General features: G+C 47.2%; 1 protein-coding gene across 1 annotated transcript; it reads left to right on the forward strand.

Moving 5' to 3' along the window:
• Positions 1-264: 264 nt before the first annotated feature.
• Positions 265-27,041, forward strand: HDDC3 (HD domain containing 3). The gene is made up of 4 exons (XM_077473064.1): positions 265-432; positions 12,553-12,608; positions 25,463-25,703; positions 26,640-27,041. Exons 1-4 carry the CDS (start codon positions 324-326, stop codon positions 26,768-26,770), a joined length of 537 nt encoding a protein of 178 aa, XP_077329190.1. The 5' UTR covers positions 265-323; the 3' UTR covers positions 26,771-27,041.

Below are 27,041 nucleotides of genomic sequence, written 5' to 3' on the forward strand. Positions count from 1 at the left end.
ACGTGTGAATGTACCCCAATGCCTGCACATGGTCAGTGTGTGAATAGAGCATGCACACCACTCAGGGCTACAAGAGATCCAGGAGTGGATTTACTAAAAGACAGGAATTTCCTTGCATTTGATCTAACAGGGTGAATGCAGCTGCTCCAGATCCATAGAACATTCTCCTCCTTTACCAGATCATCCAATTCTTCTCATTTGTCTTTTCAGATTTTCTCTCTGTCTCTATTGCTGGAGAATAAGTCCAGCCCACTTCCTGTTGTCACTGCAATCACTTCCCTGTCTAACCTTCTCCCTTCCATTCACTATAGTGTGTGTCAGCAATGGCTGAGGTCACCCTCCTTCTAGAAACAACGCACTTTGCAGCTGAGAAGCACAGGGGGCAGAGGAGGAAGGACAAAGAAGAGACGCCCTATATTAATCATCCTATAGGTAACTCCTTCTTCTGTTAGATACAACTTTTGCATGTTATGGGATTTTACAATAGTACAGCGAATTCCTGAGATCACAGGTGTATGTGATCAACTGTGGCTGAGATCACAGATGTATGCAATCTGCTGAGGCTGCTATCACAGGTGCATGCGATTGGCTGCTATCATAGGTGCATGCGATCGACTGCAGATGCTATCACAGGTGCACGCGATTGGCTGCGGCTGCTATCACAGGTGCATGTGATCAGCTGCTATCAGTGGTGAACGCGATTGGCTGCTATTATAGGCGCTTGCGATCGGCTGCTATCACAGGTGCACGTGTTCGGCTGCAGCTGCTATCACAGGTGCATGCGATCGGCTGCGGATGCTATCACGGGTGCATGCGATCGGCTGCTATCATAGGCGCATGCGATCGGCTGCAGCTGCTATCCCTGGACACTGTCCCTTCATAGATGTCCACTTAAGTAACTGACCCGGAAGTATGCAGTTTGGGAAAGTAAGTGTAAGGGCCAGTTTGCACCAGAACACAGTGCGGAAAACCAGTGTGCAGTGTGCTTTTCCCACACCTCATTGAAAAAGTTTTTGCGATCTGCAGCATGTGTGAGGATAGGTTCACATTATGAATTACACAGGAATAAGCGTTACATTTTTGTGCAATTCAGTTTGGTGCGATTTGAGCCCATTCATTGTGAATGGGCTCAAATTGCACCGCACCACACCAAAGTAGTACATGTACTGCTTTTAGAAATGCACTGCAGTCCGATCGCATGATACTTTTGTACCATGCAATTCAATGCAAACGCACTGTGTTTGCGACTTGCTTTCTAGTGTAAACCAGGGCTCGGTAGTAACTTAATGACACTCCAAATGCCGGTCACAAATGCAGTGCATTTGCCTACACTGGATCGTATGGTACAGTAGTACTAAGCAATCCAGTTGCTGTGCATTTATTAATATTTTTTTAAACTAGTGCATGCAACAGAATGAACTGAAATCACACTGCAGCTGGATCACATGTAAATCATGCGATCCATCGCGCTTCTGTGCGATTTATGATGTGAAGAAACCTGAACTGCACAAGTTGTTGTTTTATACTTGATCTGGGACAGTGGCTTAAAATATTATAGCAGTATATGACAGCCAGGCAACCATCATTTTTAGAGGCCAAGGTCAGCAATGTCAGCCTTCGGCCCCTTTCACACGAGCGGTCTGATCAGGTCCATCTGTCCGTTTTTCAGGAGGACCTAATCGGATGCTCCAATCACCCCTATGGAGTGGCAGATGTCAGTGGTGACATGTCCACTCACATCCGCCGCTATCCGATCCTGTCCATGAAATCCAGAGGGATAGTGACCTTATTTTCCATTCATCTAGCGCGTCAGATCAGATGAAAACGCACAGGCAGTCTGATTTCATCCGATCTTTCCATAGAAGAGCAGGGATCTGACAAGTCCGTCTCTGCACAGTGAGCCTAGAAGGACCTGTCATCCGTCTGCTCAGCAGATTGATCCCCTGCTGAACAAAAGTGGAGTCCACCAGGGCATACCACCCATGTGGAAGGACCCTTATGCCCCGTACACACGAGTGGAATTTCCATCCGAAAAATCCTGGATGGTTTTTCCGACGGAATTCCGCTCAAGCTTGGCTTGCATACACACGATCACACAAGTTCTCCGTCAAGAACGCGGGGATGTACAACACTAAGACAAGCCGAGAAAATGAAGTTCAATGCTTCTGAGCATGCGTGGAATTGTTTCCGAGCATGCGTAGGAATTTTGTGCGTCGGAATTTCCGATCGGAACGTATACAACCGAAAAATAGAGCACCTGCTCTCAGTCTTTTGCTGGCGGAATTCCTGCCAGCAAAAGACTGAGAGCAGGTGCTCTATTTTTCAGTTTATCTTTGGCATTAGCGTTTATCTTTGGACAGGTTTAGGACTTGATGCAGTGGAATGTGTTTTTAATACTAGTATGAATATAGATGGGAACAACAAATGCATTTCAGTGAGTCTAGTTTACACATTGTGTGTTCACAGCATGCTGCATTTTTTTTTTTTTTTTTTTTTTAACCATAAATGGAATTCACATGAACGCAATGCAAATGCATCTACATATTCCATATGCATCTAAAAAATAAATAAAGCATAAATTATAAAAAAATAATAATCCTGCAAACACATTACAAATACATATAAATATGAATGCAGAACTGCACAATGAACATGGGGTTTGTGGTGTAAACCGGCCCCTTAAAATGATTTGTTTTTTTTGGGGGGGGCGGAATTAAACTAAAAGCTTTCTTTTATATCAGTGTTAATGATCTCCTGCAGTCTCTTTGCAGCCACTTCCTGTCTATATGCATTCCAGTGATGGCGTTTTTCCCACAGCAGGTTTACTGATGGTGACCAGTGAACCATGTCTGTGTGTTGAAACAACCAATGTCCTTTAAAGCCTGTTTGCCAGGGCGACACCATGAAGGGACGGAGTGTTTTTTATGCTATAACAGGAAGTGTCTGCACATGGACCTACGTGGCAGGATCACTAAATATTACTTTAATAAAAGCTGTAGATTTAAAATTACTTTTATGAGATTTTAATGAGTTCATGTATACTTCTTTTTTTTTTTTTCCCCCCCTTGAAACAGAGTCACTTTAACCTTACCTTAAAGTGGAAGGAAAGCCTGACGCTATCTGTTCTTTAAAATGTTTCCCCTTTTACACCTAACGTGAATGAAAAAGCCAGGTGGAGGGGAGGACAGGGTGGATGCAGCCAGGTGGAGGGGAGGACAGGGTGGATGCAGCCAGGTGGAGGGGAGGACAGGGTGGATGCAGCCAGGTGGAGGGGAGGACAGGGTGGATGCAGCCAGGTGGAGGGGAGGACAGGGTGGATGCAGCCAGGTGGAGGGGAGGACAGGGCGGAAAAGGCCATGTGGAGGGTAGGACAGGGTGGAGCAGCCAAGGATAAGGTCCTGTCCCTCCTATGGAAGCCTTCATTCCCGCCTCCCCATCGCTCTCCCCATCGCTCTCCCCATCGCTCTCCCCCACCTGTAGGTAAGTTCTTGGGGGATATACAATAGAATGACTGACACTTTCTATCTGGCTCCCTCCACCTGACAGCCCCGTGGTCCCTCTTCTCCTCTCACGATCCTCTCTCCCCGCCTCCTCTTTCCCCTCCTGTTTGGCATGTTGGGGGCTGCAGTGCACTCTCAGGGAATCATCCTAGGCCTGCATCATCCCCTTCCTTCAAAGACTGGGCCTCAGGGCAATATTCCAACCTAACGACCCCAAACACACCTCCAAGACCACCACTGGCTTGCTAAAGAAGCTGAGGGTAAAGGTGATGGACTGGCCAAGCATGTCTCCAGACCTAAACCCTATTGAGCATCTGTGGGACATCCTCAAATGGAAGGTGGAGGAGCACAAGGTCTCTAACATCCACCAGCTCCACAATGTCATCATGTAGGAGTGGAAGAGGACTTCAGTGGCAACCTGTGAAGCTCTGGTGAACTCCATGCCCAAGAGGGTTAAGGCAGTGCTGGAAAATAATGGTGGCCACACAAAATATTCACACTTTAGACCCAATTTGGACACTTTCTCTTAGGGGTGTACTCGCTTTTGTTGCCAGCGGTTTAGACATTAATGGCTGTGTGTTGAGTTATTTTGAGGGGACAGCAAATTTACACTGTTATACAAGCTGTGCACTCACTACTTTACATTGTAGCAAAGTGTCATTTCTTCAGTGTTGTCACATGAAAAGATATAATAAAATATTTACAACAATGTGAGGGGTGTACTCACTTTTGCCAGATAGTGTGTGTGTGTGTGTGTATATATACACACACATACACACACACACACATACACACATACATACACACACACACACACAGTATCTGTGTGTGAGTGTCCTATTGTTAAAAGTCAGCAGCTGCAGTATGTGAAGCTGCTGGTCCGCCCAAGAAAAATAAACAATTAAAAGCCAGCAGCTTCAAATACTGCAGCTGCTGGCTTTTAACAATAGGATACTTGCCTGTCCTGTAGTCCAGCGATTCCAGCACCGTAGTTGATGTTTCCGTCAGCTATTGGGTGCTGCCGCCGCCATTGCGGGTAAAGGAACCCGGCAGTGTAGCCTTATGGCTTCATGCCGGGTCCCTACTGCGCATGCGCGAGGCCTCGTTCCTCTCTCCTTCTGGCCCGGTGTTAGGGGGAGGAGGAGGGAGCATGTTTACTATGCTTCAGTTTGTGAATAAACCAGAAGCTGTTCAGCACAGAGCACTTTCCCAGCTGAGATTACATGTGTGTTTGTGCTTTGGGGTGCACATCCTAATGCAATAGGCTGTGCACATCTATGGTCCTCCCATTCTTCACATTGCTTCTGAGTTCAGCCGCCATTATTCTCCTCTCATGTGTCTGAGAGGCGGCTCTGCTGTCACCCCAGGCATTCAAAACAGAAAGTGGATGTTTTAGGAGGCTACAATAAAATAAATGCTAGGTGTTCTATGATTGGAGGGGTTTCATGCCGTCCACCTCGTCCAATCAAAGAACACCTTACAGTCATTAATAAATAAAAAAAAAAAAAGCAAGGTATTCTGTGATTGGCGCCTTTACCGAGCAAGTGGCATCCTGTGTTCACTATGCAGCAGGGCAGCAGCTCAGCATGGGACCCAAAAAATGTCAGTGAGCACTGTAGTAGCTGAGACTACTACAGGGATTTCCAGCTTCTACAGGGATCCCACAGCTGTGGCACATACTTGCATTGGTCCAAGTTGGTCCTATGCTAATACAAAAGCCATATATAGAATTCAAATTTAAAGAGAAACTTTTTACCTTTTGTCTCTGCCCCCCAATGTGCCGCCACCTTTGTGTTCTAACACCTGTGCAGATGTGTCAAAGGATTCTGTCTGGTTCGGGTCCCGTCATGGACATGGTGCTGTTTAGGGCTCCAATATCCAAGGGGACCAGGCAGGTGTGCGCCCATGTGCCACAGGGTTCTACCTGGACCTTAAATCCTACGGCACATCTGCGCACACACAGAATCAGTGAGGGGGTGACAGAAAATGTCATTCTTGCCTGGGGCGAGAAAGACAATAGTGCTGCAATGCTTGAAAAAATGACGTAAGTAGCCAAATATGAGAGAGGGAGAGGGGAGAAGACAGCGGAACATCACTTTTTTTTTTCTTTTTCTTTTTTTTCTTTTTTAGGTTAGGATGAAGGTCCACTTTAAAGGTGGTTGTAAATGTGTTTTTTCACCTTAATGCATCCTATGTATAAAGGTGAGAAGACACCTGTCAGTGACCGCCCCCCCTGTTTTACTTAACTGAACCCTTAAACTTGTCCCACGGGACGTGCTCTCTGCCTGAGGTTCTCAGCTCTTGATTGGATAGATTGATAGCAGCGCTGCTGTCAATCAAATCCAATGATGCGGCTGCCGGGGCCGAGTCCTGCCTTTGGCATCTATGGACGTTGAATACTGGACTCAGGAGCGTGCTCCCAAACTAACCCCCTGGGAGAGCGCTTCTCCTAGGGGGTTATCTGATTAGGGGAGGAGCTGTGACAGCCGCCGAAGGACCCCAGAAGACCAGGATCTGAGCCACTCTGTGCAAAACGAGCTGTACAGTGCAGGCAAGTATAACATGTTTGTTATTTAAAAAAAAAAAATTTACTTTAGCGTCACTTTAAAGGGGTTGTAAAGGTAAATGTTTTTTCACCTTAATGCATTCTATGCATTAAAGTGAAAAAACATCTCACACTGCCGGCGCCCCCAGTCCCCCCGTTTTACTTACCTGACCCCTCGAAAATCCCGCGCTCGCCCTCGCCGTCCTCTTCGCCGCTCAGCCTGGCCACTGATTGGCTGGAGTGGATGGATTGAAATTAGCGCAGCCATTGGCTCACGCTGCTGTCAATCATATCCAATGAGACAGCGCGCCGGGGGCGGGGCCGTGTAATACAACGAGCGGCTATAGCCGCCGGCTGTATCATGGGAGCGCGCCCGTAGGTGCTTCTCACCATGCGAGGGAGCTCGCATCAACGTGAGAAGTACCTGCGGGAGAAAGCCGAGACAGCCACCGAGGGACCCCAGAAGAGCAGGTTCGGGGCCACCCTGTGCAAAACGAGCTGCACAGTGGAGGTAAGTATAACATGTTTGTTATTTAACCACTTGACCATTGGGCACTTAAACACCCTTAATAACCAGACCAATTTTCAGCTTTCGGTGCTCTCACATTTTGAATGACAATTACTCAGTCATGCAACACTGGACCTATATGAAATTTTTGTCCTTTTTTTCACACAAATGGAGCTTTCTTTTGGTGGTATTTAATCACCGCTGGGTTTTTTATTTTTTGTGCTATAAAAGAAAAAATACAGAAAATTCTGTAAAAAAAAAAAAAAAAATTAATTTTTCTTCATTTCTGTTATAAAATTTAGCAGATTAGTAATTTTTTCTTCATAAATTTTGGCCAAAATTTATACCACTACATATCTTTGGTAAAAATAAGTACAAATTGGTGGATATTATTTGGTCTTTGTGAAAGTTATAGAGTCCACAAGCTATGGTGCCAATATCTGAAAATTGATCACACCTGAAGTACTGACGGCCTATTTCAATTCTTGAGACCCTAACATGCCAGAAAAGTACAAATACCCCCCAAATGACCCCTTTTTGGAAAGAAGACATTCCAAGGTATTTAGTAAGAGGCATGATGAGTTTTTTGAAGTTGTAATTTTTTCCCACAATTCTTTGCAAAATCAAGATTTTTTTTACTTTTTTTTTTTTTCACAAAATTGTCATATTATCAGTTTATTTCTCACACAGCATATGCATACCACAAATTACACCCCAAAACACATTCTGCTATTACTCCCAAGTACGGCGATACCACATGTGTGAGACTTTTACACAGTGCGGCCATATACAGAGGCCCAACATGCAGGGAGCACCATCAGGCGTTCTGGAGCACCCAGGACAATTCTGACATTTCTCTCCTACATGTAAAAATCATCATTTATTTGCTAGAAAATTACATCGAATCCCAAAACATTATATATGTTTTTTTAGCAAACACCCTGGAGAATACAATGGTGGTCGTTGCAACTTTTTATCTCGCACGGTATTTGCTCAGCAATTTTTCGAATGCTTTTTTTTGGAAAAAAAACTGTTTTGTGCTTAAAAAAAAAAAAAAAAAACACAGTAAAGTTAGCCCAATTTTTGCATAATGTGAAAGATGAAGTTACACCGAGTAAATCGATACCTAACATGTCACTCTTCAAAATTGCACAGGCTCGTGGAATGGCGCCAAACGTCGCTACTTAAAAATCCCCATAGGCGACGATTTAATTTTTATTTTTTTACTGGTTATATGTTTTGAGTTACAGAGGAGGTCTAGGGCTAGAATTATTGCTCTCGCTCCAACGTACGCAGCGATACCTCACATGTGTGGTTTGAACACCGTTTTCATATGTGGGCGGGACTTACGTATGCGTTCGCTTCTGCATGCGAGCACATGGGGACAGGGGCGCTTTAAAAAAAAAAAAAAAATGTATTGTTCATTTTACTTTATTTATTTTAGTTTGACATTTTTTTCCCCAAAAATAAATTTTTTGATCACTTTTATTCCTATTACAAGGAATGTAAACATCCCTTGTAATAGGAATATGGCATGACAGGTCCTCTTTACAGTGAGATGTGGGGTCAATAAGACCCCGCATCTCACCTCTAAGCTGGGAAGCCTGAAAAAAAAAAAAAAAAAAAAAAGATTCTGGATTTGATAGTATTGGCGAGTCGGTAGAAGCACCAGCGGGAGGGGGGGGGGGTGTCTATGGCTGGGTATTGCAGGGTATCACCGACTATGGCTGGGTATGGCTGGGTATCTCAGAGTATGGCGTTGCAGAGTATTGCGTTGCAGAGCATTGCAGGATATTGGAGGGTGTTGCAGAGCATTGCAGAGTGTTGCACGGTATTGGCGGGTGTTGCAGAGCATTGCAGAGTGTTGCAGGGTATTGGTGGGTGTTGCAGAGCATTGCAGAGTGTTGCAGGGTATTGGCGGGTGTTGCAGAGCGTTGCAGAGCATTGCAGGATATTGGAGGGTGTTGCAGAGCATTGCAGAGTGTTGCACGGTATTGGCAGGTGTTGCACGGCATTGCAGAGTGTTGCAGGGCATTGCAGAGTGTTGCAGGGCATTGCAGAGTGTTGCAGGGCATTGCAGAGTGTTGCAGGGCATTGCAGAGTGTTGCAGGGCATTGCAGAGTGTTGCAGGGCATTGCAGAGTGTTGCAGGGCATTGCAGAGTGTTGCAGGGCATTGCAGAGTGTTGCAGGGCATTGCAGAGTGTTGCAGGGCATTGCAGAGTGTTGCAGGGCATTGCAGGGTGTTGCAGGGCATTGCAGGGTGTTGCAGGGCATTGCAGGGTGTTGCAGGGCATTGCAGGGTGTTGCAGGGCATTGCAGGGTGTTGCAGGGCATTGCAGGGTGTTGCAGGGCATTGCAGGGTGTTGCAGGGCATTGCAGGGTGTTGCAGGGCATTGCAGGGTGTTGCAGGGCATTGCAGGGTGTTGCAGGGCATTGCAGGGTGTTGCAGGGCATTGCAGGGTGTTGCAGGGCATTGCAGGGTGTTGCAGGGCATTGGCGGGTGTTGCAGGGCGTTGCAGGGCGTTGCAGGGTGTTGCAGGGCGTTGCAGAGTAATGCAGAGTAATGGCAGGGTATTGCAGAGTAATGCAGAGTAATGGCAGGGTATTGCAGAGTAATGCAGAGTAATGGCAGGGTATTGCAGAGTATTTGCAGGGAATTGAGGGGTTCATTTTCGGTGAGCAGCGATGTGGGCACTGCAGATGCAGCCCACATCGCTGCTGACACCGATCTCCTCCCCCTCCGCTGTTCCAATCGGTACAGAGAGGGGGAGGGAGGAACCGGCGTCATAACATGACGCCGGTTTGTTTACAAGTGATCACTCCGTCATTTGACGGAGCGATCACGTGGTAAACGGCCGCGACGAGCGGCCGTTTACCGTGATCCGTGATGCGCCGGGTCCTGTGGACCCGGCGGTCACGGATGCTCTCGAGTGCGCGCCCGAGCGGAATTCTGGGAGAATGTCATATGACGGCCTCCCACAGTTAAGAAACCGCCCTAAAGCCGTCATTCGGCTATAGGGCGGTTATTAAGTGGTTAAAAAAAATATAAATTTGTACTTTACAATCCCTTTTAAGTTCTCTCTGTTGTGTAAGTGCAACAAAATAAATGTTGATCCTGCATGACATCATGTGAGTCGATAACTTCCAGGGCTCTCTGCCTCCTGCTGTTTTCAGTGCACGTTACTTTCTGCTCTTCCTGTGGACTACAGAAAACCTTCAGCTATGTTATAGAGGAAAGGAGAGGGGAAGATATTTTGTAGTTCTAACAAACTTCCTGTCCTAGGGGAGAATGCTGCCCCTCCAAAGATGCAATTGGGTGAGTGAGTGTTGTCACTCTAGGACAGGAAGTGTGTTACTGGCAGGATCACAAGTTGAAGCAGAACTAAATCTTCCTATCTCATACAGCCAAGGAATCTGACATCGTAGCCTCTGTTTGATCTGCAGTTGCACATGTAATCAGTCTTTTGATGGCTTGACAGTTCAGTTAAGAGCACAAGCAACTGTGACAGTTATCATTCATAACATCCCTTTAATGTAACTTTTGATGAACCCGTTAAATCAGTAGGTTTAGTTCTGCTTTAAAAATAGAGGGAATAAAAGGAATTACAAAAAAAAAATAAAAAAATAGAGGAAATCAAAAGGGGAAAAAAAGCTATAAACAGCCTCTCTGCCATTTGCAGGGTTCCGTTATTCATTATGACTATATGAAGAAAAACGAATGCAGTTATCATATCTACAGAGCAACAGTCTTTAATATGTTACATCTTTGTTCTTGGTTTTGGATAAGCTTGACTAACAGAATAAAGCAAAAATACATAGCTACTGTATGTAGAAGAAGTTGAGATGGGTTTGTAAGAGAGTCTCTGTGATTAGCTGGATGTTCGAACCAAAACGCAAGTCCCTTCCCCACTCCTTTTGCTAGAACACAGTCCCACCTGATTAGGTCAAACCCTCCGCCATACCATACCCCACTCCATGCCTGAGGCCTCCACATGACATTTCTGGCCATTGACCTTTACATCCCCAAAGGAAGGAATATACAAACATACAGTAAATGCTGCACTTTACTTAAGGAATTCTGAAAATGGCAAAGCAGTCCCATCATAAGGACATAAATTCTCGAGTCACTTAACATTACACAGCCAATCACATGCAAATGCAGCACATTGGCAGCCATCTCCCTCAAACCATTTCTTCTTCACCCCGAGTCATTAGTAGTCACAGGACTGCGCTCCCTGTAGTCGCCCATCATCTCATTAGGTACCTCTCTCCCGGGACACTCCAACCTCACACAGGGAACTCTTGGCCTGGCCTAAAAGGTCTTTTGCAATCCGCCCTAGCCCCCTCTTCCATAAAGGACAGAGACTATAGCTGCCACTTCCCGAGTGCAAGTCTACTCCTCCTCGCCTCCTGCCCTATCCAGGACCTACATGTGCTAGATACAGGCACATAGACATTAGGTGTTTAGTTCACCCTACCCTAAGTGCAGCTAGGGCTCCTCCCAACCTGGTTTATAACAGGGCACTGACTCGCCCATGACATCACTGCAGGAGGGCTTTACCTAAAAGGGGCCTAGCACCTGATGACACTACTTACTGTAGCCAGACACTATTCTGGTTCAAAGCAACCTAGTGGTAAAGAAGCTAACTGTTGGTTGCTTGGCATTTCTACAGATGGGGAGATTCCTCACCAATATGGAGAGAGATTGGTGGTTAAAATGTACTGTATGTGACCATTGTGTATAGCTATGGTTCTCAACCCTGTCCTCAAGTACCCCCAACAGGCCATGTTTGCAGGTTTTCCTTTATCTTGAACAGGTGCTTTAAATCTGAGATATCTGAGAGAAATTAACCACTTTCAGACCGGACCAATTTGCTGGTCAAAGACCAGACCACTTTTTGCGATTCGGCACTGCGTCGCTTTAACTGACAATTGCGCGGTCGTGCGACGTGGCTCCCAAACAAAATTAACGTCCTTTTTTTCCCACAAATAGAGCTTTCTTTTGGTGGTATTTGATCACCCCTGCGGTTTTTATTTTTTGCGCTATAAACAAAAATGGAGCGATAATTTTGAAAAAAACGCATTATTTTTTACTTTTTGTAATAATAAATATCCCGCCAAAAATATATAAAAAAAAATTTTTTTCCCTCAGTTTAGGCCGATACGTATTCTTCTACATATTTTTGGTAAAAAAAATCGCAATAAGCGATTATTGATTGGTTTGCGCAAAAGTTATAGCGTTTACAAAATAGGGATAGTTTTATAGCATTTTTATTAATAATTTTTTATTATTTTTTTTTACTAGTAATGGCGGCGATCTGCGATTTTTATTGTGACTGCGACATTGTGGGGGACCCATCGGACATTTTTGACACATTTTTGGGACCATTGTCATTTATACAGTAATCACTGCTATATAAATGCAGTGATTCCTGTGTAAATGACACTGGCAGTGAAAGGGTTAACCAGTGGGTGGCAGTGTAGGGGTTAAGTGTTCCTAGGGGTGTGTTACTAACTGTGGGGGGGTTGGGCTTTCATTTAGTGTACACTGATCTCTGCTCCAATCACATGGAGCAGAGATCAGCGTCACTAGTTGCTAGGCAGAATGGAAAAATGTTGTTTATACAGCATTTCCTCCATTCGGCAGCTCCGTGAGACGATCGCGGGGATGCCCGCGGCGATCGAGTCCGCGGGTCCCGCGACCGGACTCACAGGGGTCCCGACCAGCGCGGGAGCGCGCCGCCGGCGGCGCGCTCCCGATGGCACGGCGGCAACGAATATTGGACGTACATGTATGCCAATATGCCTGCCCGTGCCATTCTGTCGACGTACATCGTCGTGCGCTGGTCGGGAAGTGGTTAACAAAACATGTCTTGTTGGGGGTACTTGAGGACAGGGTTGAGAACCATTGCTGTATAGTACTAGAAGTAAAGAGGGGGCGATTCTCCTCTTTTTCACTCATTAAATGTTCACCTTTTTGTATCGGTTTATGTTTTAGGTGTTGCTAGAATATTATCTCACGAAGCTGGAATCAGTGATCTAGCTGTGCTACAGGTAAAGACGTGTGTACATGTGACATTATGGTCAATGCAGTGCCCTGTGCACAATCTGTTATATCTGACATTATCTTTTTCCTGGGTAATGAGATGAGGGAATCCAACTCTAGTTTTAGAGGCATTTGTAGTGAGTTTATGCCAGTCCAAACTACGGTTTTAAGGCTTTCCAGCTCCAGCCCAGAACAGTTGCCAACACAGGCAATTTTCAGCAGCAAAACAAGTAAATGCTGAGACACCTGGCTTCCTATTGGATTCATGAAGAATCATTCTTGCCAAACCAATCTATTAACCTTCTATGAGGAGGTGAGTTGCCATCTAGATAAAGGAAAGCCTGTAGACGTGTTGTACTAGATTTTGCATAGGCATTTGATACAGTTCCCCGTAAACTTTTACTGTACAGAATAAGGTCCGCTGGCATGGACCATAGGGTGGGTACATGGATTGAAAATTTGGCTACAAGGGTGAGTTCAGAGGGTGGTGATAAATGGGGAATACTCAGAATGGTCAGGGGTGGGCAGTGGGGTCCCCCAGGGTTCTGTGCTGGGACCAATCCTATTTAATTTGTTCATAAACTACCTGGAGGATGGGGTAAACAGTTCAATCTCTGTATTTGTGGACGATACTAAGCTAAGCAGGGCAATAACTTCTCCGCAGGATGTGGAAACCTTGCAAAAAATTCTGAACAAATTAATGGGGTGGCAACTACATGGTAAACGAGGTTTAACCACCTCAATACAGTGCAGTTACACCCCCTTCCTGACCAGACCAATTTTCAGCTTTCAGCGCTCTCACACTTTGAATGACAATTACTCAGTCATCCAGCACTGTATCCATATGAAACTTGCGTCCTTTTTTCCACACAAATAGAGCTTTCTTTTAGTGGTATTTAATCACTAGTGGGTTTTTTTATTTCCCTAATCGTCTTTCAGGACAGCCACTATGAGAGATAGACTCCTCCTCTTCCTCTGGAAACACTGCGCCAGCCCATAAATTCTTACTTCCCCTGCCGGACCTCAGTTATTAGTGTTTCCTCCGGCGGGGAGACACTGTGCAAGGAACCAGGCCGATCAGTCGGGGAGGCTGTGGCCGTTTTGTCGTTAAAAGAACCCGGTTGAAAGAAGCAGGGGCTTCGTTTGGAGAAAGCTGGGTTCAAACCGTTCGAAACCAACGTCCGCGTGTCGGACGGGTCGAACGGTTTACTTACCTCACCAGGTACTGCCACCCCTTCCGAGTCGAGCGCGGCTTCAGGTCGTGGGGGACTCCTATCGCGTCTACAGGGACGCAGCTGGCAAGCCGTTCGGAAGATTTCCCTGTACATGGGTACAGTCCGCCCCTTTTTTTCTTTGAACCGAGCGGGCCGAACGACGGGCGACGTCGTATCCGGCGGAAACGAAGGCTTGACCTCGAAATACGATCAACTTCCGGTTCCGGGTCGTGGAGCTGATAGGAGGGCCGGGCACAAGCTGGAGATGAGTTCAGAACGTGCACAGGCAACGTGGAACTCTGTAGTAAGCAGCCACCTGCAGTCATGTCGGAAGCTGAGGCTCAAACGACAGACTCTATCTCCAGCATTCCTAAGGTAAGAGCGCCCTGGGGAGGGGTACTCTCTATCTAGGATCCCCCCACCCCAATGTATGGTTCTATCATGGGTGGGGGGGCAGACCCCCTGGGTGGCCAGGGGGGAGGGGAGGCTCAGATCCCTTCGTTTTAAAAAAGGGTCTAGTGCACTCCCAGGGTTGTATCCCGAGCTTTTGATTGACTTTGTCTTTTCTGTTTTTTTCTTTTTTCCTTTTTTTTTTTAGAAAGCTACGGAAAAAGCTAGGTCTACGCATAGCTCTAAAAAGAAGTGTGCCTCCTGTAGGGACATTTTAGGGGAATCTTGGACCAAAGTGTTGTGCAAAGGCTGTATTGACTCCCTCGTTAGGGAAAGGGAATCTGAACAGGAGTCAGGACTAGCAGCTTCAGTCAAGGAGCTCTCGTCCACCTTCTCTTCTTTTAGGTCCCTTTTTGAAAAATTTCAGCTTCCCACGGGTCCATCTCCCCAGGATACAACCCCACCTCTAGCACAGCGTTCTGCTCCAGTCCAACCTGCTAGTACAGGGGGGACAGAGGTTGCAGGCCCTTCAGGGACAGGTAGGGAACTTCCAGACAGTTCCTCTTCCGATTCCCAGGAGGGTTCTGAGGGGGAGGACCAGGACGGGTCCAGGAAAGCCTCCAGATATAAGTTATCCCTTGATGAGGTAGAGGACCTCTTAAAGGCAATTTATGCAACCCTCGGTATCCAGACGGATAAAAAGCCCCTAACCCTGCATGACCAAATGTATTCAGGTTTAGGGGAGCCAAAAAGAAGGGTGTTTCCAGTACACGAAGTTTTAATGGAAACAGTTAAAAAAGAGTGGCAGGATCCGGAGAGAAAACCCTTTTTATCTAGATCCCTCAAAAGAAGGTTCCCATTTTCAGAGGACCCGGCATGCCTTTGGAATAAAAGTCCCAAATTGGATGCCGCGTTCTCCCAGGTCTCCAGACACACAGATTTGGCGTTTGAAGACATGGGGGCCTTGGCAGATGTCATGGACAAAAGGATTGACTCCCTGCTTAAAAAGACGTGGGACTCGGCTATCGGCAATTTAAAGCCTGAAATGGCAGTTACAGTTGTGGCTCGCAATTTAGAGCACTGGCTCTCACAGATCCAACAACATATTGAGGCAGGCCCAGATAAGGAAACCATTCTGTCATCCTTCCCTACTATGCTGCGAGGGATCACTTACATAGCTGATGCCTCTGCTGAGTCCGTCCGCATGTCGGGCAGAACGGCGGCTCTAGCCAATTCGGCCAGAAGGGCCCTCTGGTTAAAAACATGGCCAGGGGATAATGCCTCCAAGATAAAGCTATGTGGGATACCCCTGACGGGGGACCTCCTGTTTGGCCCAGGGCTAGAGACGGTTCTAGACCGGACAGCGGACAGGAAAAAGTCCTTTCCTCTCAAACGGAAAACCCCCGTACCAACAAAAAAGGGGTTTCGCCCGCAGGGGCGTAGGGAAACCTCTAAACCAGAGGGGAAAAAGAAAACCTGGCCCCAAAAAGGCAGGGGCAGAGGAGGGGCGATTTTTCGCCCTCCTATCCAGCCCCGTAAAACCCAGTGACTTTCCAGCTACAGTGGGAGGAAGACTGGGGGCCTTTCTTCCACAGTGGGAGACAATATCCCCCAATCAATTTATTTTAGGGGTAATAAGAAGGGGGTACCTCTTGGAATTCCTAAGACCACCCCCTCAAAGGCTCCTTGTCACGCATCTACCCAGGTGCATGGTAAAGGCCGAGGCCTTGCTAGAAGCTCTGAGGGAATTGGAGAATCAGGATGTTATTCTCAGGGTCCCAAAAGCAGAAGAGGGAAGGGGGTTTTATTCTCACATCTTCATAGTGAAAAAACCCTCAGGGAAGTTCAGGTTGATTCTGAACTTAAAGCCCCTGAACGCTTCAGTGACATACAAAAGATTCCGCATGGAATCGATCTTTTCAGTAAAAGCGCTTCTCCCCCACAACTGCTTCATGGTATCTCTGGACTTAAGGGACGCGTATTTACACATCCCTATAGCGGAGGCCTCGCAGAAGTTTCTACGCCTTGCCATAGATCTGGGCGGAGAAACAGTACACTTTCAGTTTCAGGCCCTGCCATTCGGGCTATCCTCTGCACCCCGCATTTTTACCAAAGTCCTGGCAGAAGCCATGGCCTTTCTTCGGCTCCAGGGGGTATGTATAATTGCCTACCTGGACGACCTGCTTCTGTTTGCAGCATCCCCAACACAGTTGGTCAAAGATCTGGATCTAACCAAAAGGGTCCTTACAGACCTGGGGTGGCTTCTGAACTTGGAAAAGTCCAGCCTGATCCCCTCACAACAGATCTCCTATCTAGGTTTCCTGTTGGACTCAACACTGTTGAGAGTTTTTCTGCCAAGAGAAAAGGTACGAAAACTGGACAGTGCGGTGGCCTCTCTTCAGAGCAACCAGCTGGTTTCCATAAGGGTTCTGATGTCAGTACTGGGTCTTCTTACATCCACCCTTCCAGCAGTGCAGTGGGCAGGGTTACACTTTCGTCCCCTACAGACCTTCATCCTAGGGGTGTGGGACCACAGTCAGGAGGCCCTAGACACCCTAGTACATATTCCCCACCAGGTAAAGAGATCCCTCTGGTGGTGGAGGAAAGTGACAAATCTGTCGCAAGGTCGTCTGTGGCTCATCCCGGTTTCTCGGGTAGTAACCACAGATGCAAGTGGAAAAGGTTGGGGGGCGCATTTGGGTTCCCTTCTAGCCCAGGGCACTTGGGAGGATGGCGAGTTGACTCGATCGTCCAATTGGAAAGAACTAAGGGCAGTGGGACTAGCCCTCAGATTCTTCAAAGAAGAGCTCCGGGGTCACCACATTCAGGTGCGGTCGGACAACTCTTCCGTAGTGGCCTATGTGAACAAACAGGGTGGCACCAGAAGCGGAGCCCTGTTGTCTTTAGCGACAGAGATTCTGTCCTGGGCCGAAACCTACACCCTTTCGCTCTCAGCCGTTTTCCTGAGGGGAGAGGAAAACGTAGTAGCAGATTTTCTCAGCCGAAAGAGGCTGAGGGAGGGCGATTGGGTTCTCAACCAGGAGGTCTTCAATCTCATAGTAAAGAGATGGGGGTCTCCAGAGGTGGACCTGTTCGCGTCCAAAAACAATGCAAAAACCCACTGTTTTTTCTCCCTAAAAAGGGGAGAGGGAGCTCTAGGGGTGGACGCTTTGAGCCAAAATTGGCATTTCAGAACTTGCTATGCCTTCCCACCTCCAGCGTTGTTGCCAGCAGTTCTGAGAAAGTTTCAGATGGAAAGCACATCTCTGATTCTGGTGGCTCCACATTGGCCAAAGAGAGCATGGTTCTCAGTGCTAAAGCAGTTGGCGGTAGAACCTCCCCTGCTCTTGCCCCCTCGGGAGGATCTCCTCTCTCAGGGGCCAGTCCTATGCCCACAGGTACGCCAGTGGAAGTTAGCGGCCTGGCTACTGAGGAGGGTTTATTAAAATCTAAAGGATTCTCAGAGAGACTAGTTTCTACCCTCCTGGACAGTAGGAAGAAGGAAACTCGCCAGATCTATGAAAGGGTCTGGTTACGTTTCAACAAGTGGTGCGCAGAGAGCTTTTTCCCAGTACGAAGCTCCTCCGCAGTGTTGGAATTTTTACAATGCGGGGCAGATAAGGGCTTATCCATTAGTACCCTTAGGGGTCAAGTATCAGCCCTCAGTGTTTATTTGGAGGATCATTTGGCTGCCAACCCATGGGTAGTCAGGTTCTTTAGGTCCCTGTCCAGACAGAGACCGGTCCAGGGTCTGTCCTTTCCCAGATGGGATTTATCTTTAGTTTTGCAGAGATTAACTGGACCCCCCTTTGAGCCTTTAAAGGAGTGTTCTCTGAGAGAGCTTACTCTGAAGACAGTGTTCCTGGTAGCAGTAACAACTGCCAGGAGGGTCAGTGAGATGGAGGCCTTATCAGTCAGGGCTCCCTTTTGTGTTATCTTTCCGGATCGGATAGTTTTAAAGACCGATCCAGCCTTTTTGCCGAAGGTGGCATCCAGCTTTCATAGAAGCCAGGAAATTGTTTTGCCCTCTTTTTGTCCCAATCCCTCCGGTGAGAAGGAACTAAAGTTTCATTATTTAGATGTTAGGAGATGTATCCTACACTATCTGGAACTGACCAAGGCATTCAGAAGGTCAGATTCCTTATTTGTTTTATTTTCCGGGGCCAGAAAAGGTTGTAAAGCGTCCCGGCGCACTATTGCTAGGTGGCTCAGAGTAGCCATTGAGCAGGCTTATTTAGTTGCAGGGAAAGAAATCCCAGTGGGTATTAAAGCACACTCCACTAGAGCTATGGCAGCCTCCCAGGCAGAAAGAGCGGGAGCAACGCCAGAGCAGATTTGCAGAGCAGCAACATGGTCCAGCTATTCCACTTTCGTAAAACACTACAGAGTGGATTTGGTGTCGGCAGGTGAGCAAACCTTTGGGCGAAAGGTTTTGCAAGCTGTAGTCCCACCCTAACTGGTAAGTGCTCGCTTATCCTCTCGTAGTGGCTGTCCTGAAAGACGATTAGGGAAAATTAGAGTTACGCTTACCGGTAACGTCTTTTCCAGTAGTCTTTCAGGACAGCCCTAGTTCCCACCCGAAAATTGGGGGGAGTCTTACAAAAGACCAGAGCGCAGCAAGATAATGGTATTTGATAAATATGTTATTAATGTGTTCTTGTGTCTCCCCAGCTGGCCGGAGGTATTCTCGATATAAACTGAGGTCCGGCAGGGGAAGTAAGAATTTATGGGCTGGCACAGTGTTTCCAGAGGAAGAGGAGGAGTCTATCTCTCATAGTGGCTGTCCTGAAAGACTACTGGAAAAGACGTTACCGGTAAGCGTAACTCTAATTTTTTTGTGCTATAAATAAAATAAAACGTAAATTTTGTGAAAAAAATGCCTTTTTCTTCGTTTCTCTCATAAATTTTTGCTAATTAGTAATTTTTCTTTATAAATTTTGGCCAAAATTCATACTGCTACATATCTTTGGTAAAAATAACCCACATTAGTATATATTATTTGGTCTTTGTGAAAGTTATAGAGTCTACAATCTATGGTGCCAATCACTGAAAATTGATCACTTCTGATCAGGCCTTCAGTACATCAGGTGTACCTCATTTCTTGAGACACTAACAAGTCAGGAAAGTACAAATACCCCCCAAATAACCCCTTTTTTACAATGTAGACATCCCAAGGTATTAAGTAAGTAGCATGGTGAGTTTTTTTAAGTTGTCATTTTTTCCCACAATTCTTTGCAAAATGAAGATATTTTTTTTTTTTTTTTACTAAATTGCCATATTATCAGGTTATTTCTTACACACAGCATATGCATACAACAAATTACACCCCAAAATACATTCTGCTACTCTTCCCGAGTACGGCAATACCACGTGTGTGAGACTTTTACACAGCCTGGCCACATACAGAGCACCAACATTGATGTAGTACCTTCAGACGTTCTACGAGCAAAAATTACGCATCTCATTTCTCAACCACCTATTACACTTTTGAAGGCCCTGGAGTACCAGCACAATGGAATTTCCCATAAAATTACCCCATTTTGGAAAGCAAACACCCCAACGTATAATCTGTGAGGCATAATGAGTCTTTTGAACGGTTCATTTTTTTCCAGAAGTTTTTGGAATATGTGGAAAAAAATTAAAACACATTTTTTTTTTTTTTTTACACAAAATTGTCAATTTATAAGATATTTCTACCACATAGCATGTATATAGCAAAAATTACACCCCAAAATACATTCTGCTACTCCTCCCGAGTATGGCGATGCCACATGTGTAGGACTTTTACACAGCCTGGCCACATAGAGAGGCCGAACATTGAAGTAGTACGTTCAGGCGTTCTAGGAGCATAAATGACACATCTCATTTCATTCCTACCCATCACACTTTTGAAGGTCCTGGACCACCAGGACAGTGAAATTACCCACAAAATGACCCCATTTTGGAAAGTAGACACCCCAACGTATATTCTATGAGACATGGGCTGCAAATAGGTACTCTGATGGGCTGGAGACGGGTACTCGGGTACTCTGATGGCCTGGTGACAGGTACTCGGGTACTCTGATGGCCTGGTGACAGGTACTCGGGTACTCTGATGGCCTGGTGACAGGTACTCGGGTACTCTGATGGCCTGGTGGCAGGTACTCAGGTACTCTGATGGCCTGGTGGCAGGTACTCGGGTACTCTGATGGCCTGGTGACAGGTACTCATATGGACTGTGACAGGTACTCGGGTACTCTGGTGGGCTGGGACAGGTACTCGGGTACTCTGGTGGGCTGGGACAGGTACTCGGGTACTCTGGTGGGCTGGGACAGGTACTCGGGTACTCTGGTGGGCTGGGACAGGTACTCGGGTACTCTGGTGGGCTGGGACAGGTACTCGGGTACTCTGGTGGGCTGGAGACGGGTACTCGGGTACTCTGATGGCCTGGTGACAGGTACTCGGGTACTCTGATGGCCTGGTGACAGGTACTCGGGTACTCTGATGGCCTGGTGACAGGTACTCGGGTACTCTGATGGCCTGGTGACAGGTACTCGGGTACTCTGATGGGCTGGGACAGGTACTCGGGTACTCTGATGGGCTGGGACAGGTACTCGGGTACACTGATGGCCTGGTGACAGGTACTCGGGTACTCTGATGGCCTGGTGGCAGGTACTCGGGTACTCTGATGGCCTGGTGACAGGTACTCGGGTACTCTGATGGCCTGGTGACAGGTACTCGGGTACTCTGATGGGCTGGGACAGGTACTCGGGTACTCTGATGGCCTGGTGACAGGTACTCGGGTACTCTGATGGCCTGGTGGCAGGTACTCGGGTACTCTGATGGCCTGGTGACAGGTACTCATATGGACTGTGACAGGTACTCGGGTACTCTGATGGGCCGGGACAGGTACTCGGGTACTCTGATGGGCCGGGACAGGTACTCGGGTACTCTGATGGGCCGGGACAGGTACTCGGGTACTCTGATGGGCCGGGACAGGTACTCGGGTACTCTGATGGGCCGGGACAGGTACTCGGGTACTCTGATGGGCCGGGACAGGTACTCGGGTACTCTGATGGGCCGGGACAGGTACTCGGGTACTCTGATGGGCCGGGACAGGTACTCGGGTACTCTGATGGGCCGGGACAGGTACTCGGGTACTCTGATGGGCCGGGACAGGTACTCGGGTACTCTGATGGGCCGGGACAGGTACTCGGGTACTCTGATGGGCCGGGACAGGTACTCGGGTACTCTGATGGGCCGGGACAGGTACTCGGGTACTCTGGTGGGCCGGGACAGGTACTCGGGTACTCTGGTGGGCCGGGACAGGTACTCGGGTACTCTGGTGGGCTGGAGACGGGTACTCGGGTACTCTGATGGCCTGGTGACAGGTACTCGGGTACTCTGATGGCCTGGTGACGGGTACTCGGGTACTCTGATGGCCTGGTGACGGGTACTCGGGTACTCTGATGGCCTGGTGACAGGTACTCGGGTACTCTGATGGGCTGGGACAGGTACTCGGGTACTCTGATGGGCTGGGACAGGTACTCGGGTACACTGATGGCCTGGTGACAGGTACTCGGGTACTCTGATGGCCTGGTGGCAGGTACTCGGGTACTCTGATGGCCTGGTGACAGGTACTCATATGGACTGTGACAGGTACTCGGGTACTCTGATGGGCCGGGACAGGTACTCGGGTACTCTGATGGGCCGGGACAGGTACTCGGGTACTCTGATGGGCCGGGACAGGTACTCGGGTACTCTGATGGGCCGGGACAGGTACTCGGGTACTCTGATGGGCCGGGACAGGTACTCGGGTACTCTGATGGGCCGGGACAGGTACTCGGGTACTCTGATGGGCCGGGACAGGTACTCGGGTACTCTGATGGGCCGGGACAGGTACTCGGGTACTCTGATGGGCCGGGACAGGTACTCGGGTACTCTGATGGGCCGGGACAGGTACTCGGGTACTCTGATGGGCCGGGACAGGTACTCGGGTACTCTGATGGGCCGGGACAGGTACTCGGGTACTCTGATGGGCCGGGACAGGTACTCGGGTACTCTGATGGGCCGGGACAGGTACTCTGATGGACTGTGATTGACAGGTACTATGAGGGGTGGTGACAGGTCCTCCTTATTGGGGGGGGGGGGGGGCAATCAGTATGATTGGTGTACACTGTATGCGGTAACGAGATGTTACCGGGTTCTCCTCCTCACACACGATCGGTGTGTGAGGAGGAGAACCCGGTAACATCCCGTTACCGCGGTTTGTTTACATTTTAGTGATCCGCTGTGAAAGGATCACAGCCGATCACATGGGTAAACAGCCGGCCAATGGCTGTTTACCAGCGTCGGTGACGAGCAGTGTTCCCGGGGAACACGCCGCCACCTACGCGCAGCACGCTCGCGATCGCGCGCATGCGCCATGCACGTTCGGGGTGTGGCCATCTGTGATCGGCCGTGACTTCATCACGGCCGATCACGTGGTAAACAGCCATAACGAATGGCTGTTCACCCCCTTCGGTGGCGAGCGGTGTCTCCGTGACGTGCCGCCACCAAAGAAACAGGGATGCGCACGATCGCGCGCATTCCCTGTTTAAACGGGAGACCGTCATATGACGGCCTCCCGCAACAATAGGTGCGCCGCCTGGCCGTCTTTTAACGGCCGGCGGTCAGCTACTAGTTAATGTAGAAAAATTTAAAATAATGTACTTAGTTGGCAAAAATATAAATGCAATCTATATACTGGGGGGAGAACCTCCGGGGGGGATCTAGGATGGAAAAGGACCTGGGGGTCCTAGTAGATGATAGGCTCAGCAATGGTATGCAATACCAAGCTGCTGCTAACAAAGCAAACAGAATATTGGCATGCATTAAAAAGGGGATCAACTCCAGAGATAAAACAATAATTCTCCCGCTCTACAAGACTCTGGTCTGGCCGCACCTAGAGTATGCTGTCCAGTTCTGGGCACCAGTCCTCAGGAAGGATGTACTGGAAATGGAGCGAGTACAAAGAAGGGCAACAAAGCTAATAAAGGGTCTGGAGGATATTAGTTATGAGGAAAGCACTGAACTTATTCTCTCTGGAGAAGAGACGCTTGAGCGGGGATATCATTTCAATATACAAATACTGTACTGGTGACCCCACAATAGAGAGAAAACTTTTTCGCAGAAGGAAGTTTAACAAGCCTTGTGGCCAGTCGTTAAAATTAGAAGAAAAGAGGTTTAACCTTAAACTACATAGAGGGTTCTTTACTGTAAGAGTGGCAAGGATGTGGAATTCCCTTCCACAGGCGGTGGTCTCAGTGGGGGGCATCGATGGTTTCAAAAAACTATTAGATAAGCACCTGACCGATCGCAACATACAGGGATATACAATGTAATACTGACATATAATCTCACACATAGGTTGGACTTGATAGACTTTTTTCAACCTCGCCTACTATGTAACGACTATGTACGGTAACTATTTAGCAGCACTGATGCACTTTTCACTGGTACCTCAGACCGTCTCACCAACCCCTCTTGGCTCACTGGGCTCCCCTGGCTCGTTCAGCCTGTAGTTACCTCACCCTGCTGCACAGACCCACTTCCTGGCCTCTCAAAAGGGGATCTCCAGGTACCCCAGGCTTAACCACTACTCTGAAACTTAGACTCCCTCCATACCCTGGACTCATCTAGTTGCCTCAGCTTTTCCAGTCCTCCAGATCGCTCAGCTGTCCTGATACTCTCTTGGAGTACCTTTCCTAACGGAAAGGGTGAATCACACACACCTGTCTCCTGGATGAGCCCTAAGCTATGGCCAGGCCTCACTTATAACAAGGGTGCACACCTGCACCCTCACGCAGCCTGCATGTCTCTGACCTGACCTGATACCAACATACTATTCCCAACACACATGTTCCTGCAGAGTGGCTATAAGTGTTAATGAGTGTTGTAGTGACCACCACCATGGGTGATGAAGGGGTCCTACGAGGCTCCAAAACGTTACTTCTATTATAATGATGTGATTGCTGAATAAAGCTTTGGACCCGTTCTGGAGATCCGTGGTGTGCTGGTGGCATTCTCCCGCTCCATTAAGACGTGGACACAGTATTTAAGACTTCTCACCAAAATATCTTCAAAGTCTGTTCCTGATCCAGGATTACAAAACCCAGAGTAAACTGAAAGCCCAGTCTTCTCCACTCAGACACTATACTTTGGTTTCCCACAGTTTGCATAATAAGTGCAAACCTTGTGTTGGTTTTACCTATAATCACACAGTGGCAGGGCCTAGCACTGTCCCCATAGTTATTAGGAAGGAAAATTTAAATACATAACGTGCTCCTTCCAATCATGTGCATGAAATGTCATTAGCTGGTGAATGTGCCGAAAATTATTAAATGTGATTACTTTACCTGTATTTACTCTTCATGCTTAGGTTTTCTTTAACAAAACATAGAATATTGAGAGTGGTTCAATCATAATCTGATTATTGGATTCCCTCTCCATGGTTGTGGCTAGGGATGAGCTGGTGTTTGTGTCTGGAACCAGGTTGGGGTCAGAACAAGAAAGCCAACTGGTCTAGAGAGCTGAGTCCCCATGTTGCATATGAAACTACAAGGGGCAAGGATACCTTTGACACGATTGACCTAATTATGGCCTCATTGACCTATTATGGCCATGTGGCTATATCAGGTCAACAATGTCACAAGCACCCCCACTACTTTGTTACATCAGCTGCACAGGACCAGGATGGCATCTGTGTTGTCACCCAAACCCAATTTCAAACAAATGCAAGCTCATCCCTAGTTGTGGTCCATATAGGAAATGGTGGCACCTGGCCTACTTCAACCCAAATGAAAAAGAAAGTGTAGGCTTTTCATATAATTTAGGACTAAAATAATTATATGCAGGTTTGTCGAAAATTTGTGCAGTGAGACTCTAATGGGTCCTCCTTAGGAATCAATTAAATAACTGAAAAAAAAATCAATGATAAAAGACAACTTTGGCCAATGTTGTAATATTTATTTATTGTAAATGATGGGAATAAACGCCATTGTAAGCACTCCTGGCAAAGTTACTGCCCCAGCCTCTGCTACTGCCCCTTCTTATAGACAGCTTGGTTTTATATAAATGTGGAGAAAAATATATGTTATAAAAAAAAAAAAAGAATCATATTGCATACCATTTCATGTATAAACCCTTTATATCTGTCTGAATAAACTACTTTAACTAAAAAAAAAAAAATTCAAAAACAAACTATATTATCAAGAAATCCCTATGAATTTGTTTTCCAGGCAGCTCTACTACATGATACAGTGGAAGATACAGAAACAACATTGCAGGAAATCGAGGAGAAGTTTGGACAGGAGGTCAGGAAAATTGTTGAGGATGTGACGGATGATAAGACCTTACCAAAGATGCAGAGGAAGCAGCTGCAGATTGAGCATGCACCCCATTGCAGTCACAAGGCCAAGCTGGTCAAGCTAGCCGATAAATTGTACAACCTGCGAGACTTGAACCGATGCACTCCAAATGGTAGGTATTCCTGATAGAAGGATTGTAACTTTGCCCAGTGATACAATTACTACATTCATTTCTTAAAATTCTCTGAGCATGTTTGTATGGAATGCTCAGGTCTGGACAATCCTGTCTGTGTTCAGCAAGACCCTAAATTAGAGAAATATTAAGGCTGCCATTGCTGAACTCCTAAAGAGCCTATTTACTTGGCTAGCTCTGGTTTCAGTACTAAGTCACTGACTGGTAAAAATAAAAAAACATGGATCAGGTGGAGCAAGAGCCCATAAGTAGTCGGAGGCCTGGCAGCAAAATGCAGAGTTCCTGGGTCCAGTCCTGCAGGAGGACAAACCTGTCCAGGGGGCTCTGCCCCTGGGGTAGAGAAAGCTAGAGGAGCCCTTATGAAGACATTGAGGTTTAGCTGTTGGGCCTACTGAAGAACCATGGTCCAGAGACTGAAGCAGAAGGAAGTAGATGGGAGGAAGACCAACCATCCTGGGGCAGAGTGAGTAGGTAACCTTCTTTGTCAGAGGAAGAGTGACTGTGGAGTATTTTGAGCATATGCCACTATCTAAGCAAGAAGTCTTTCTTCATATTACTTTGCAAGTTCAGTACAGACAGGAGTTGTGCAAGACAGCAGGAAGTTTGCCCAGTACAGCAAGGAGTTGGGCAAAACAGCCTGCATTGTGTACTTATCAGTCAGAAGCCAAGCAGTTGTTGCAGTTCCGGGGTATCCCATGCTCCCCATCCAAGTTCCTGTTTTGCTCTATGAGTTGTAGACTCATCTTTGAGCCCGAGAAAGAATGCTGAAAATGTTGTGTGCCTGGCTGTGTGAGCACTCAGGGGGGAAACAGAACCTGACTACCAGTGAGTCTAGCGTGGGTAGCGCTATAAAACCAATATAAAAGGTCCTATAAAAAAATACGTCCTTATATCTACACATTTCTCTTTTTGCAGGGTGGTCAGAGCAACGGGTCCAAGAATATTTCCAGTGGGCTTTCCAAGTGGTAAACGGTATACGAGGCACAAACACAGCCATGGAGCAAAGCCTGGATCAGCTATTTAGAGAAAGGGGAGTTACTGCCTAACTCCACAGAAAACACTATTGATATGTACATGTGTCATAAGAGGAGCCAGACCGGCATTCGATTTGGGTCTTTCCAGTGCGTACTCTGGAGTATACATGCACAACGCATGAACTAGTATGTTTTTGTTTTTTTTAAACTCTGTTTATTGTACTTGAAATGTTGTACAAAATTACAAATATAAAATATTAAAATGTGTACCTATTGTACATAAGACAAAGAATGTAATGGATATTGCCACAAAATAAATAAAATTGTGAACATTTGCAGCTTT

This window comes from Lithobates pipiens, unplaced genomic scaffold (genome assembly GCF_037356315.1).
Source record: "Lithobates pipiens isolate NorthernLeopardFrog02 unplaced genomic scaffold, aLitPip1_a1.2 Scaffold_8, whole genome shotgun sequence".
Lineage (NCBI taxonomy): Eukaryota > Metazoa > Chordata > Amphibia > Anura > Ranidae > Lithobates > Lithobates pipiens.